A 13,629-nucleotide genomic window follows, 5' to 3' on the forward strand; every position below is an offset into this window, starting at 1 on the left:
CTCCCGGCCGCCCCCCCACAGCGGACTGAGTGCCGCGGTGCGTGCTGGGAGATGCAGTTCGCCGCTATGAGGCGGCCACCTCGCTCCGCGCCAGGCTCTCTGCCGCCCCCTTTCGCTTTTCCGCCCCTCTCCCCCCCCTTTTTTTTTTTGCTTTAAATATAAGTATGTATTTATTTCCCCCCTTCAGAAAGGATTAACGGGCGCAGAGCTCAGCCCGCACCCCGGGTTATGTACCAGGAGATCCCACACAACACACCATCCTGCTCTCAGCACAAGGGAAGAACGTGCTTTATTGCTTTAATAAACGTGGATTTGAGTTACAAGCAGCACCACGATTCCCATCCTGTGTGAACTCACAGCCTGCCCTGTGTGCCCAGGACCCTCATGTACCCACAGCCACACAGCAGGCCCAGCACAGCCCTCCTTTAAGGCCTGCTCACATATGAGAGCAAAAAGATGTGAAAATGGTTGAGCACTGCTCGTTTCTCTGTGTTCGTGTCACCTCTGCCCTCACAACGTGCTCTTATTCACCCCGAGGCTTCACCGTCCCTTTGTGACCACCAGAACATAAGGAAACACACACAAAAAAGCCCCTCACCACATTGAACTTCACTTAAGATTTAGAACCGAGAACGAATAACTACAGAGATGTTACAAAAGAAAAGCAGTTGTTGATGATGTGTAGAAACAAACAGAAAAAGCACTGCTAGTGGTCTGCAAGTGAGCGACTTGCACCAAGTACATAGAGGAAATAATACTGCAAAGGACTTCTGCAAGGAAAGGATCTGTTGGACGGGGCCCCGGGCAACCTGATCTAGTAAAGGTGTATGTTTGGTGGCCCTGCCAGGCAGGAGGGTTGGAACTACATGATCCTTGAGGTCCCTTCCAACCTGGGTCATATTCTGTGATTCTGTGATGCTGACATTTGTACGCAGTATGACTCTTGGGAGGAACAGCAGTCATGCTTATGTTACAGTGGTGACACTCCGCTCAGTTAATTTCAACACATTCAGGTAGTAACATCTGCCTGTTCCTCTAGTGTCTGTTCTGTTAGTATTACGGCAGATTTTGATGGCATTACATAATAGACTTTTTACAGCTTGTTAAAGTTAAGTGCTAGTGAGTATGATGTGCTTTGGCAGTTTGGCTATTTATTCCCGTGTCCAAATTTTTTACTTTACTTACTGCTTTCAAAATGTGATTCTGCCCTCTAAAATCTAAGCAAAGGGAATATAACCCTTAGCTGATTTTTGCTTCAGTTAACATCTGTATTAGAAATTATACACAGTGATCATGATATTTCATGAACACTGCAATTTAAGATGGCCTACAGAACAGGGTAACTCTAAGTTAAGCCAGTAGCAGTGTAAATGGCAGGACCCTTAATATTCTGTATTTGATATCAGTGAGTATATTTTATGGTGAGAAGTAAAACAAAAAGATGCTGCCTAATGGTTATAGTTACTGTAAACATCACCTTTCCCTTCCATGAAATAAAATAACAATAAAGTGCTCTGGAAGGCTAAATTACCCAGAAGAGCAGAGTGGGACTGAGAAACCTGCTCTCATATTTCCCCCATTTTAAACACAGAAATAAGAATAAAAAGCTAGAACACTTGCTTGACTTTAATACCTGTCAAAACTTCAAAATAATTAAGTAATCAGTTGGCAGCTTCTGCACAGGGTGTATCTTTTGAGCAGACTACTAAATTAACTAGTCCTGCTTGACTACTAGAAGTTTTATTTATTTCCCATATACTGCATGCACATACTGAATAGTAACCTATGGACCAACCACCTAAGAATTCTAACAGTACTGTCGAATCCATGCATTTAAAAACCATGAGCTACTCCTCTGCTAAAACATTTAAGTATTACATTGTTAAAATAACTTTCTAGTTGGGGATAAGTTGCTTTGGAAGCATTCAGTGGCCACATTTTCAAACTTTTCTATAATCATAAAAGGCAGCAAATTTGAAGTGAAAGATGAGGTTTCCCAACAGAGATATGGTTTTAAACAGAGGGCTTTAACTGAAAAGAAATCTATCACCCATCACTCAGGAAGGGATCTGCGATAAAACTTGCAAGAGCTGGTAATACCACAGTGCGGCCTATTTCCTCTAGCTCAGATTCAAGTATGTATTCACGATTAAAGAGTGTTTACTGGAGCAAGTAAATCCTAGAGGGCTAGGCTGAAAAATGCTTCTTACTCTTCAGGGCTTTGCTGTACAGAACTATCTTCCCTGTTTTCTTGCGTGAAAACATTATTTACTTCTGAGCTTTTTATTTCCACGTGTGAAGAAGATGATTCATCTTCTGGCTTCCCTTCGCTCTCACCAAGCTCAGCACCTGCTGTGACCTGTACAGCACTCTCCTTGTCCGGCTCTGCCACCAACAGAAATGGCACATCTACCAGTCCTGTTCTTGGCTCTTCTGTATTCACAATGGGCACTTGCGTTGCATCTGGATTTTCAGCAGGCTTATGAAAAAAGCTCTCAGTCTCTGCCTCCACCAGGCCAGCATGACTGTTCTCTGCTCCTCCTTCTTCCCCACTTAATCTTTTGTCTTCAGATGCATTTTCAGTGTGTTCTTCTGGATGCAATCTATCACTGTCACAACTTCCTGCATCTTTGTGGCACATGCTTTGCTTGATCTCAACTTCTGACTTTACCTCTTGAGGTGTATCTGAGATTTCCACCAGCCATTCTGCCTGTGCCACACCGCGGCCCACCTTGGACACGTTCCCTATGCTGGTACCATTTGTCCCACAGCTAGATGAAGACGGCTTGTTCTCCTTGAACTCCATGCATTCTGTTGCATCTTTATTCACCATCATCTCACAAACTTTAACATCTACCGCAGCTGTTTTGCTTATCTCAGTGTTCCCTTCATACTCTTGCAACTTTAGAGTTTCAGCTTCACAAATCTCTTTTACCTTCTCAGGTGGAGTATCAGCTGGTAATTCAACCGTTACCATCAGCAAGTTCCTTATCTCATTCACATCATCAAGTGGTTCAGAATTCTTTACTTCTGACTTACTTTCTTTATCGGGATTATCCCCAGATGCTCCTTTACCTGTGTGTTCATCCTGGGAAGCAACACTAATCTCCATGCTTGCTCCTTGGTCCTTGCTTTTTTCTTTACTATCCTTTTCATTTTGTGACGGTTCTTCTGCAACCCCTTCTTCTATCTTGATTTTCATTTCAGCGCTTCCTAAAACCTCTGTTTCTGCTGTTTTATTAGGTGGGGAAGTCAGCTCTATCTCAGCACCTTCTTCCTGCTCTTTGCTTTCTTTTTCAGAAGTCACCTTCTCCTCCACTGCTCCTTCATGTACCTTAAGTTCCTGCTCAGGACTGACATCTCTCAATGTATTTTCAGTCTCAGAAGCTACTTCTTCCTCCCCAGCTTCTTCCCGTGTCTTAAGCTTTTTCTCAGTGTCCCCTACAGAGTCTGCTTTCACCATGCTTTCATTCTCCAAGGAAGTATTTCCCTCTGCAAATTCTTGCTTCACTGCGGTAGTGGGAAGGGACTCCCATTTTTCACTGATATCTGTAATGACCACTTCTTCGCTTTTCCTTGCCTGCCTACCATCCACATTAACATCCGCCTCTCTGTCTGATGGCTTTCTATCCTCATGATCCTTCTCCCACAAAATCTTTTCAGTCACAATGAGCGTCTCCTCACTTTGAGTTTCAGTATCTGATGCTTCCATTCTGATGGTAGAAGGCTTCTTAGCAGGAGTGGTTTGTGCTGACCCTGAAGGAGTCTTCAGGTCAGTTAAACTGGACACACTTTCACAGGGCAGGTTCAAGTTATCTTCAAAGAGGTTATGCTTCTTTAGAACAGCAGCTTCTTTTATCACTAAATAAAAAAGAAATATGAAACTGGTTGGAAAGACTGCCAGAGGCACAGCGAAGAAGGTACATCATTCCCCCGAGTTTCAGATATCCTACACTTGGATATTACAGACAACAGTCATTTTCGTTTTCAATTCATTTTCAATGTGCATTTCTATTTTTAGAGGAGGAGAGAAAGAATCTTTTCTGTTTTGAATAAAGGAACTTCAGTATCGACTTAAGTTTGGCACTGCTACAATTCAAAACTACTACAGGATACGTAGTAGTGCAAAATGGTAACATTTAAGTGCAGTAGTTACAATGAATACATGAAATATTAAATATTAGACTGATATTTTGGCATAGGAGTGCCACAAAGGGGCAGCGGACAATATAGAAGCTTGTCTTTTATCTAGCATATAGATAGGCAGACCATTCCAGAGACATATAAATATTTCATATAGTTTTTTTATAAGCATGGCTTCATTTTCATACATACAAGAGGTCTGCAGAGAATGCTGCACTGGTGACACTGATGTGCTGGAAATAGCATTTGGTAGTACATTTCATTTGGGGAAATTCATTTCCAATACCATTAGATGTCACCAGGTCTTTGCAAATAAAAGCATGATTTCACCCAGGGAATCAAGAGAAAATGAAGCTGGCATAATTACACTCTGTTAGAAATACGTTTGTGCCATGCTGTAATTTTGAGTTTCCCAAGCTTAGTAATTCTGCTATATGGACTCAGATTTTAGGGCTTGCCGCATGTTCAGTGACCTGAACCCAAGCACTGTAGCACTGCAACCCCCAGCCTTTAGGAAGCAGAGATTTGGCTCTGAAACTGCCAGGTTAGAGCACAGGGCAGCCCTGAAGCAATAGCTAACCACCAGTCTCTGGCCAGAAGTTTATCACTGTCACTCAAGGGCATTCTCACCTTTCAGGGTTTCTTCAAGCAGCATCTGATACAAAATCTCTTCATACACATTCTCTACTTGAATCACACTGGTGTAATCCGCAAAAATGAACTGCTCGTATTTCTGCAGCTCCTATGCAGACACACAAGAAAGGAACAGAAGCAGAAAAATGTAACTACTTGAGAGATTCCAAGTGTCTTACTTCAATATGGCACCTGCATCTAGCACATCTTGCAATACTTCTTTTCAGCTATGAGCAAATGAAGTATATATTTTGACAATTAACTGTGCACTTAGGTGACCAGTATTCCAGCTGGCTCCTCACTGATACCATCTCCATGGAACCCAGGCAGCTGTTTGCAGGGTACTAACTAACCTACCAGCAGCATAAGGGACAACAGAGACAGCCTCTGTATATTTGCTTCCTGACTGCTGACATGATTACCTCAGTTTAGAATCACTGAACATTAGTCCACAGCCTGCCTGTGGGGTGCTTCTGTCATCCAAACAGGTTATTTGGTGTTGAAATAGGTGCTGAGCAGAAGCCGTATATCATCACAGTGATGCCTCCCAGTGCTGAATACAAGGACAAGCTCACAACCTAACCCTGCAACTGTCAGCTAGTGAGAGGAATCTAGACTGAGGGGACTCCAGCTCTTTAGGGAGCAAATGAAATGGGGATATGCAAAGGTCTGCAGCTGTGTTTAAGAAAGCAAGCTGTAAATTTCCCTCTATGCTGAAATCATTCCACATCTCCCACCCTGCTGCTATAGTCATAAGCTGGTAAATGCTGCTTGCTGCAACCTGGCAAATCTAAATGCCATTTATCCAAATAGGCAACTCCTTGAGAGGAAACAGCTTTACACAGTTTAGGATTTACACACAAGGTGTTAATCTTTCTCAGCCTTTTATTACTTTCTTGTTTCTTTTTTTTAAGTAACGGAGCAGAAATGTAACCTACTGGTTTGCATGTTGAAGCCAATGTCTTCTGCATAGTGGGCAAAGTAATCTGTACCAGTGCTTCTTGAAATATCTTCTTCCGGATAGTGCTACTGTCATAATCATATTGCTGTTAGGAACAGACAAAAAGAGAAACAAGCCCAATTGTGTTGGATGTTATTCATTACTCACAGGAGGAACTGGCTCTTGCTGACTGGCAAATCCCAAAGGATACCAATGGGCACATTCAGGGGTTTCGATTCCCACATGGGTTACTGCAGCTTGTGGAAAAGTTCTTCAAGACAAGGGAAATTATGGAATCTTATCCCTGCATTTATTTTTGCCTAGGCCAGAAACGGTCCAGCGCTTGCTCTATCTGGGTGTATCATCACTAAGGATAATGAGTTCTAGGAATAGGCTAATACAAAATCTAGTACAAAATGATTTACTCAGATTCACAGCTGAATTGCAATTAAAAGCACTGCCTATGTTGATAGTCTTACAACTGTCTGCCCAGAACTAAGTTTTACCTCCACAAGAATGAGCAGCTTTGCTAAAAGCCACCAAATCAGTATATCCCACCAGATGGTAAAAGGTATCTTCTTTAAAATACTAAGGCAAACTCATGTAAAGGTGCAGCCCAAGTTCTTACTGCACAAAAGCTGTAACATTTACCTTCAGCACTCTCTGCTTCACTTTTTCAAGGGTTGTTGTGACTTTCACTGGGTCTGCCTGGCGACTCGGAGAGAACAACTGCTCAAAGGTATAAACCGCGTTTTCCATCAGCTAAGAGTGAGGATAATAAAAAAGATCTGTTAAAGGCCAGTAACACAAGATTTATACACACAGGAAGAAGCCTGCTCAATGTAACCATTAACTTCAGTTGTATTTCTTGGAGGGTGAAAAAGAGGAAAGAAAATAAATGTGCTTAGGATCCATAAATATTGTCAAGCTCTTCAAATCACTGTAGAAGAGCCTTGTCTAGTTTAGATTGCAACACCCTGTTCTGGAAATGGAAAATAATAAGAAGAAGCTCTTACACTACTGCAAGAGCATAAGAAAATGAAAGAACCTCAACTTCTATCTGACGATAAAAGCCGGATCAGTACCAGCAAGCCTTCACAACTGTTATTTCAGCAAACTCAGAGCAGATTCAGTTATTTTGTCCAAAAAAGTGGTGCTGCTAATACTCTGTTTCAGTAGTCTAAAGGCTAACATGTACAGAAATGTTGCACTAAATAAAGGAAATTAAATCTTAGCATCTTTAAGCTGATAATAGCTAAAAGCTAATAATAGTTTTCTTGCATAGATTTAATTTCAAGTCACCATTAGTTTATATGGAAGTAGAATCCAATTAAGTCCACAGACAAAATTTACTATCCTAATAAGAAGATTCCCATTGACTGCTATCAGATCCTATTGGTCTTAACACCTGTACAACAAGAAGACATTTCAGAAAAGCAATTCTGCAAGTGGTAATTATACTTGGAGACCCTTTGCTGCTTTTTAGTGTTTCCATTCAATTTCATTGAGAAGGATGGGGACACCCACAGGGAAGCGATCAGCACTTGGGTCTTGCTTCGCATTGCACGTGAACGTACCAGCTGATTTACATCACATACAGAAGACGTTTTGTAGTTTATAAATGAGCATGTACATGCCTAGGGATAAGGCACTTAATTCCTCCTAGACAATTAATATTTTCACGCATGCAGATAAGTGGTAACAAATAACTTTGCAGATAATATGGAATTGGACCACACACTGTATTTCTACACAGAAATGGAGAAGATGAAAGTTTGCTTCGTGTGTGTGTGTCAAGAGGCAACACAGAAAAAGCTCAAGCACTACAAATCTTTCCATACAATTAAAAGTCACCAAACAATGTAAAGCTGGAAGCTGATTCCCAGAGGAACGACTCATTTCTTATTTGTGTTTTTATTTGAAGCAAATCATAAACTGGCAAAGTCACTGAACACTTCATTCCTAAGTTCCCCAAAGTTGACCACTAGAGGATGCCAAGCTCCCAAACCTGTAGCTGTGCACAATGGAAGAATCTTCCACCCAAGTTCGAGTTAAACCAAACACTTGTTTTATATTAAAACAACATGAGAAACATCTGACCTTACTTATTCATAAAATAAACACCCGTGGACACAAAGTGAAACTAGTTACTATTTTCATGAGAAAAATAATAGCCTCTTAAAGAGAGAAAAGCAGCAACAGCATTATCAGAATAACTTCTGCTTTCATTTAACTTGATTGTGAATTTTCACTCGTGTTTCCTTCAGAAAACAACAACAACAACAATATAACCTAACCCAAACCGTAACTTGATTTGTATGGGATATACTTTCTGTCTAGTTCTTTGTCTATTTATGGTTCTCACTCACTTGAAGACATTTTGGCTGTGCAGCACTGCCCTGCATTCTAGCAGTGGAAAGAAGCTTGCTGGATTGGTCTTAATAGATCTCCAGCCAATCATCCAGAAGAAATAAAAGTAAAGTCCATACCAATGCACATTTGAGAGGAAAAAGAGAAAGCATCCCTTTTTCATCTCAAATAACACAGCCCCTTAAACCTATACCCATGAAATATCAAAGCAATTGGCAATTTTTGACGTGAATTACCTTATTTCATATTGATGAGAAAATGAATTTTGAAGTAGGAGACATTCCATTGTGGTAAAAAATATTTAGGACCCTTCCTGAAAAATCAACCTTGGGGAATAGAAATCAATCACCCCTATCAGCATATGCTCAACTTTGCGGGGTGCAGACACTGAGAACTCAGAATGTCAAGGTTCACAGGAAGCGATGATTCATCCAAACTCATTATATCTTACTTTAAGACTCGCACACATGCAATTTTACTAATATAAGCATGAGAATGAGCTCCTAGCTGTGATTTTCTTAGGTTTTGTTATTTGCATTTTGACTGGTGTATATTTCAAGCCCCTTGCATAGCTCTTTAAGAAGATTACTTTGAAGTAGCTTACAAGGACAAATCTAACCTGTTCTCTCAGGAGGAAGAACTGGTTTTTACGGTACCTCTTGCATGAAGTTCTGTGTCCTCTGAACCACAAAGTCAATGTGATACACCTTGAAGCGACTCTTGAGGTCATGAAGGAGCTCTTGGAGGAGATTCACTTTCACATAGCTGGGCTCCATCTTCAATGAATTGAACGGTAGATTCATAAGCTGATCCACATCCTGTATTCCAGTGGAGGAAGAACAGTGATTTACAAAAGCAACATGAAGCCAATTTTTATAGAGAATGTAAGATTTTCTAGACCACAAAACCAAGTGGTAATGTACTACCACCTGCAGAAGCAACTTCTGCTCTTAGTCAAGTTCTAGATGGAAAATCCTTGTGCTAATGTGAAGGGCTTCAGTTGTATTTTTGTCTTACCTCCTTTAGCTTGGTGAGATCATTTGTCTTCTGGAAGTTCTGGATGATCTCATTAACTTCTTTATCAAAAAGTGAGCGAACTTCTGTGAACCCAGAACTCACGGGACCCATGAGCTCCTCCAAAATGGATGTAAGGAAGGGCTGGATATTTTCTGCGCAGCACTTTTGGGCAGGCTCAGAAACCGCGGCTAGAATGTAAGACAATACATAGAATGGATACAACATAAACCACTAAGATACACAGTGAAAAGAGTAATCTGAACCAATCTGCTCCACAATGGATTCAATACTTCTGTATTTTTCCATGGAGATACACCTCCATGATGACAGCAGTGATGAGAGTTAAGAATTTTCTGAGTGACAAGATGTTTCATTTAATCCCCACCTAATCCATGTAGCAGGTTGGGGCACTGCGAGAGCAGACAAAAGGGAAGCTCCAAGTACTAACTCATGCAACATCAACTGATGCCTGCCTACTTTTTGCACTCCTTTTTATACTCATAGCAGATTACATGTATTTTTTAACATTACTTTAAAATCATGTTAAGAAGCCCTCTGGTTTAAGAGTGCTTCAGCAGCTGATTAAATTGTCACTAAGGAATTGCTCCCTGACATGTTTGTTCTCCTACTAACCTTTGATTTTTCCTGCTAAGAAGCTCTTGGAGCTCAGAATCTGATCCATGTCCGAGCGAATGGTGCCTTCAAGGGTTTTTGCAAAATCTCTGCACTCTTCTTTCAAGGTACTCAATCCTTCAGCAACTTGCTGCTGGACTAAGCCATAAGCTTCTTCTACAAACTAAATTCAAACAAGTAGGTGAAGACCAGAATCAGCACATACAGATAATTAGTATAAGAACTGACCACTCTGGGAATACCCATACTTACACCAAACCAGGCTCGCTTCCTGTCATTCCTCTTTCCTTTCATTTTAGGCAGGATCATTGTCTGGAGGTTGGGAAGGAGCTCCTCCATCACAAGGTTGCTCAAGATCTACATTAAGAGATTAAGATGACATGTTCACATGCTGTTCTTCATCTAAAAACTGAGCCCTCCCATCACAGAATGATGTGTTAATACAGGCAACCCCCAACATACATCAGCTCAGCTGTTCCAGGTTGCCAGGAGGACCATATTTAACACATCAAGTATGACTGAGAGAAGTTCTTTGAATTTCATATGAAGATTTCTTTTTTTCTCTGAAAAGCTTTGGAAGGCTGTGCAATTACTGATAAAACACAAACTAAGACACTGAACTAAGATGACCACTTGTTGTAGTGCTCTGTGTGGCTGTTCTGTTGCTTATAACTTACGTGCTGTCAAAACCTTCACTGTTTTAATCCTCTCTCTCAGCACTTACCTACAGAAATACCATCTGCAATTCAGTATATCCTTTGTTAATAATAAAACATTAAAAAAAAGAAGAAAAAGGAAAACAAAATCAGGGAAAGAAACGTCTTTTACAACTCCCCCAGCACTTCAGCTGAGCTCTTGGCTAATTGTGTTGCTAAATCCATGCTGGAGTACCTAGGCAGAGCTGCATGAGCTAATGACTGCTTCAGCACATCCTGTACAGAGTCTGCCATTATAAACCAATGTAAATGTATTTATTGGCATTCTGCAGAAATTTTTACAGCAACAAATTGCAGCCTGCTTGCTCCAAGCCATTCACTTAGCTTGGACACGTGCCTAAAACAATTCTTCTACTTGGTCGAAACAGGCATGAGAACTCACTCTATTTACAGAATGAAATATTGCTAAGAGGATAATAGCATAACTAGTCTGGATGTCTTCTGGTTATGGTCCTCTTGAGCTATTCGCGTTATGAATAATGAGTTGGCAAGCAGTAGGCAAAATAAAACATAACATGAAACTAGTGCTATAACAGTTCCATAATGTGAGGGGGGAGGGAGAAGAGAAAAACTCTCAGTCCCTTCACTGGAACAATGAAACTCATTCCATTATGGAATTCATTGTCAGATGTTAGCAGAAAATGACCCCCAGTGTGGTGGCTTTGGGAAGGACACTGCTTATAGATTCTTTTTTTTCCACATTTTCCACATTTTTCAGCATTTTTAAGGTATACTTTTCCTAAATGTGTAATTTCGGCTCTCAAAACAAAACCCCGTGTCCTGAAAACTCCGTCAGACTTATTGCCATCTTCCCAAAGGGAAACCATACTCCACCAAGGAAAACACCCAGCAGCTGGTACTAAAGTAAATGTTTGCTGCTGAGTACTTTGGAAAAAGCATATAAGCCAGGGCCCAAATAATTGCCTGCCCCCCCAAATCAGGAAGACATTGTTTTACCTCTTTTTCATTGCCAGTTATCATTTCCCATGTTCCATAGTGGCCCTTCTCCTGCCGGAAGAACTGAATGGCTTCTAAGAACGCCTCAACTTCATACGTGGTCTGCTTGAGAAAATCTGAAGCAAAGGTAACACAAATAACCTTTAATAAAAAGAAACACCTTTTCAAATCCACTTCCTTATCCCATGCACACACCAGAGAAATATTTTCCAGTCATTTACTCAGCCTAACTACTTGAAGACCTTTGAGTTTTCACGAAGACTCAGAAGCATAACATTGCCAGATACAATCTCATCTAAAACATTATGTTAAACCAAGACTAGTAACTGTTAATGTAGAGAAAATAGACTACAAGATAAGTGCTTTATAGGGAGTCTATAGGTAGACTCAAACAAGGCAGTCATTAATATCTGAAAGCTCATCCCTTTATACCTATGAGTGAGATTAGATGACACAGGGGCATATAGTGACAGCAGGTAGCAGGGCCAGGAGTTGGGAGCTTCTGCTTCATTCAGTTAAGGTAACAATTAAGAATGTAAGGTACTAATAATTATCTCAGTGACAGAACAATGTGGGCCCTTGAGAAACTGCTGAGCTCCCCAATACTCTTCTATTTCATTTGTTTTGCTGTGGAATAGAGGATTTTTTTCATAAGCAATAACAACAGGACAAAATAAGTTCTTTGCTTGTGCTAGTTGAGACATTACTGACAAAACTGCTGTGCTTTTCCCCAACATAGAGGCAATAGAGGGTTTATACAAATTGTAATGAACACGGAAGATTAATACTATGGTAACTCCCCTTCTATCTCCTACAAGCTGGTAGGCACCACCCCTGTTCTGCAAATACTTAGTGGTCCTGAGAGATCAAGTTATTTCTTCAACTCCACACAATGATCAACCGAGAGAACAACAGGCACATAAAATCCCAATCACTTTTTCAGTGCTACCTCCCTGATTTATAGCATTTATAAGAGCAAGTCATGAACCAGGATGCAAAAATACCAGCTTAGGAGTTGTATAGTCATGCTGCTTGCTGCCAAGAGGAGAAGATCCTCTGATGGCAGCTTGGACAAAAGAATGGATTGCTCCACCTGCAAAACTTGTGGAGTGTTGCATCTGAAAGCTTTTGTCCTCCTGAAAGCAAACTCTGAATGTTTAGACCAAGCTTAGCTGGAGAAAGGGAGCGTGCAGCTCTTAAGCCCTCCCACTGTGACTCACATGTTTTGTTTCTTCACAGCTGTGCTCCCTCCTAACCAAAAGGGACAGCAGAACATTCAAAGGGCGACATCTTGGACCCGCCAAGGTGATGATTTGCCAGTGCTGCCAAGTCTCTGCTCTCAGATCATGGAGTTTTAAACTCCATGCTCAGGGAAGTGCTCTGTTCTCACTGGTCCTGACCCACAGAAAAGTGGGAGGAAGGTGCTAAAACAAAAAGAGCAATTCATCTGAACAGTTCATAGGAAGGGGCTCAGGCTGTAAGTAGCATAAAATCCCAAATCACACAAGACTATGGGCCTTCCTCCAACATGATGCGTAGGGATTGCGTGCTGATGCAGTGTCTTATTACCACAGGTTCCGGGTTTCTTTGAAGCTAACCTGTGTTGCATCACTTCATTATGTAATCTATACATAAAAGCACACCTTAACACAGATCACCTTTCCCTGCAGGAATCACTACACTATCTCGGTCCACTTGTGTCATATACACAGCTTTCACAACCACAAAGAGCTGGAAACATCTACTCTACATATGTGATGTACCTTATTCTCCTCTGCCTGGGCCAGCTGCTGCCCTCCTCAAAACAGAAAAATGCCCTTTTCTTTTGAGTAGCCTGTATGCACACATATAGGCTTCTAGCTCCATCTCCAAGCTCTATCTCTTTATGAGAGGAAGAGCTAGGTGAAGAAAGATTTAATTGTTACTGGACAAGAAGCAGTTAGCAAATAAATCTTCAACAACATTGCAAGCTGTAAAGTTTACTGAATAATGTCTGTGAGAGTTTACGGGCACCCAGACTGATGCTACGTGCTTAACACAGCTCATCTGCACTTGGAAAGTTTCCCGAGCAGCTTCTCCAGCTGCTAATGGATACAGCATCTGCTTGTTTGGGGAGAGCACAACAAAATTCTGTTTGGTCTCTTATATTTCGAAATAAGAAAAGCTACACAGAGACTCTATTTTTCATACCCCAGCATGCAGCCTAATTCAAATAACAAA

The 13,629-nt window shown here is 41.1% G+C and overlaps 1 protein-coding gene across 1 annotated transcript in view; it reads right to left on the reverse strand.

Annotated features, from left to right (window-relative positions):
- Positions 1 to 264: 264 nt before the first annotated feature.
- Positions 265 to 13,629, reverse strand: part of NIBAN1 (niban apoptosis regulator 1) — a 47,554-nt gene continuing 34,189 nt past the window's right edge. The window contains exons 6-14 of the mRNA XM_015869836.2: positions 11,410 to 11,525; positions 9,989 to 10,093; positions 9,737 to 9,899; positions 9,104 to 9,291; positions 8,743 to 8,904; positions 6,368 to 6,478; positions 5,715 to 5,822; positions 4,774 to 4,885; positions 265 to 3,861 (exon numbers count right to left, since the gene is read on the reverse strand). Coding sequence (XP_015725322.1) covers positions 2,207 to 3,861; positions 4,774 to 4,885; positions 5,715 to 5,822; positions 6,368 to 6,478; positions 8,743 to 8,904; positions 9,104 to 9,291; positions 9,737 to 9,899; positions 9,989 to 10,093; positions 11,410 to 11,525 — 2,720 coding nt within the window. The 3' untranslated portion in view covers positions 265 to 2,206. The remainder of the gene's footprint in view (positions 3,862 to 4,773; positions 4,886 to 5,714; positions 5,823 to 6,367; positions 6,479 to 8,742; positions 8,905 to 9,103; positions 9,292 to 9,736; positions 9,900 to 9,988; positions 10,094 to 11,409; positions 11,526 to 13,629) is intronic.

The sequence above is a fragment of the Coturnix japonica genome, chromosome 8 (genome assembly GCF_001577835.2).
Source record: "Coturnix japonica isolate 7356 chromosome 8, Coturnix japonica 2.1, whole genome shotgun sequence".
NCBI lineage: Eukaryota > Metazoa > Chordata > Aves > Galliformes > Phasianidae > Coturnix > Coturnix japonica.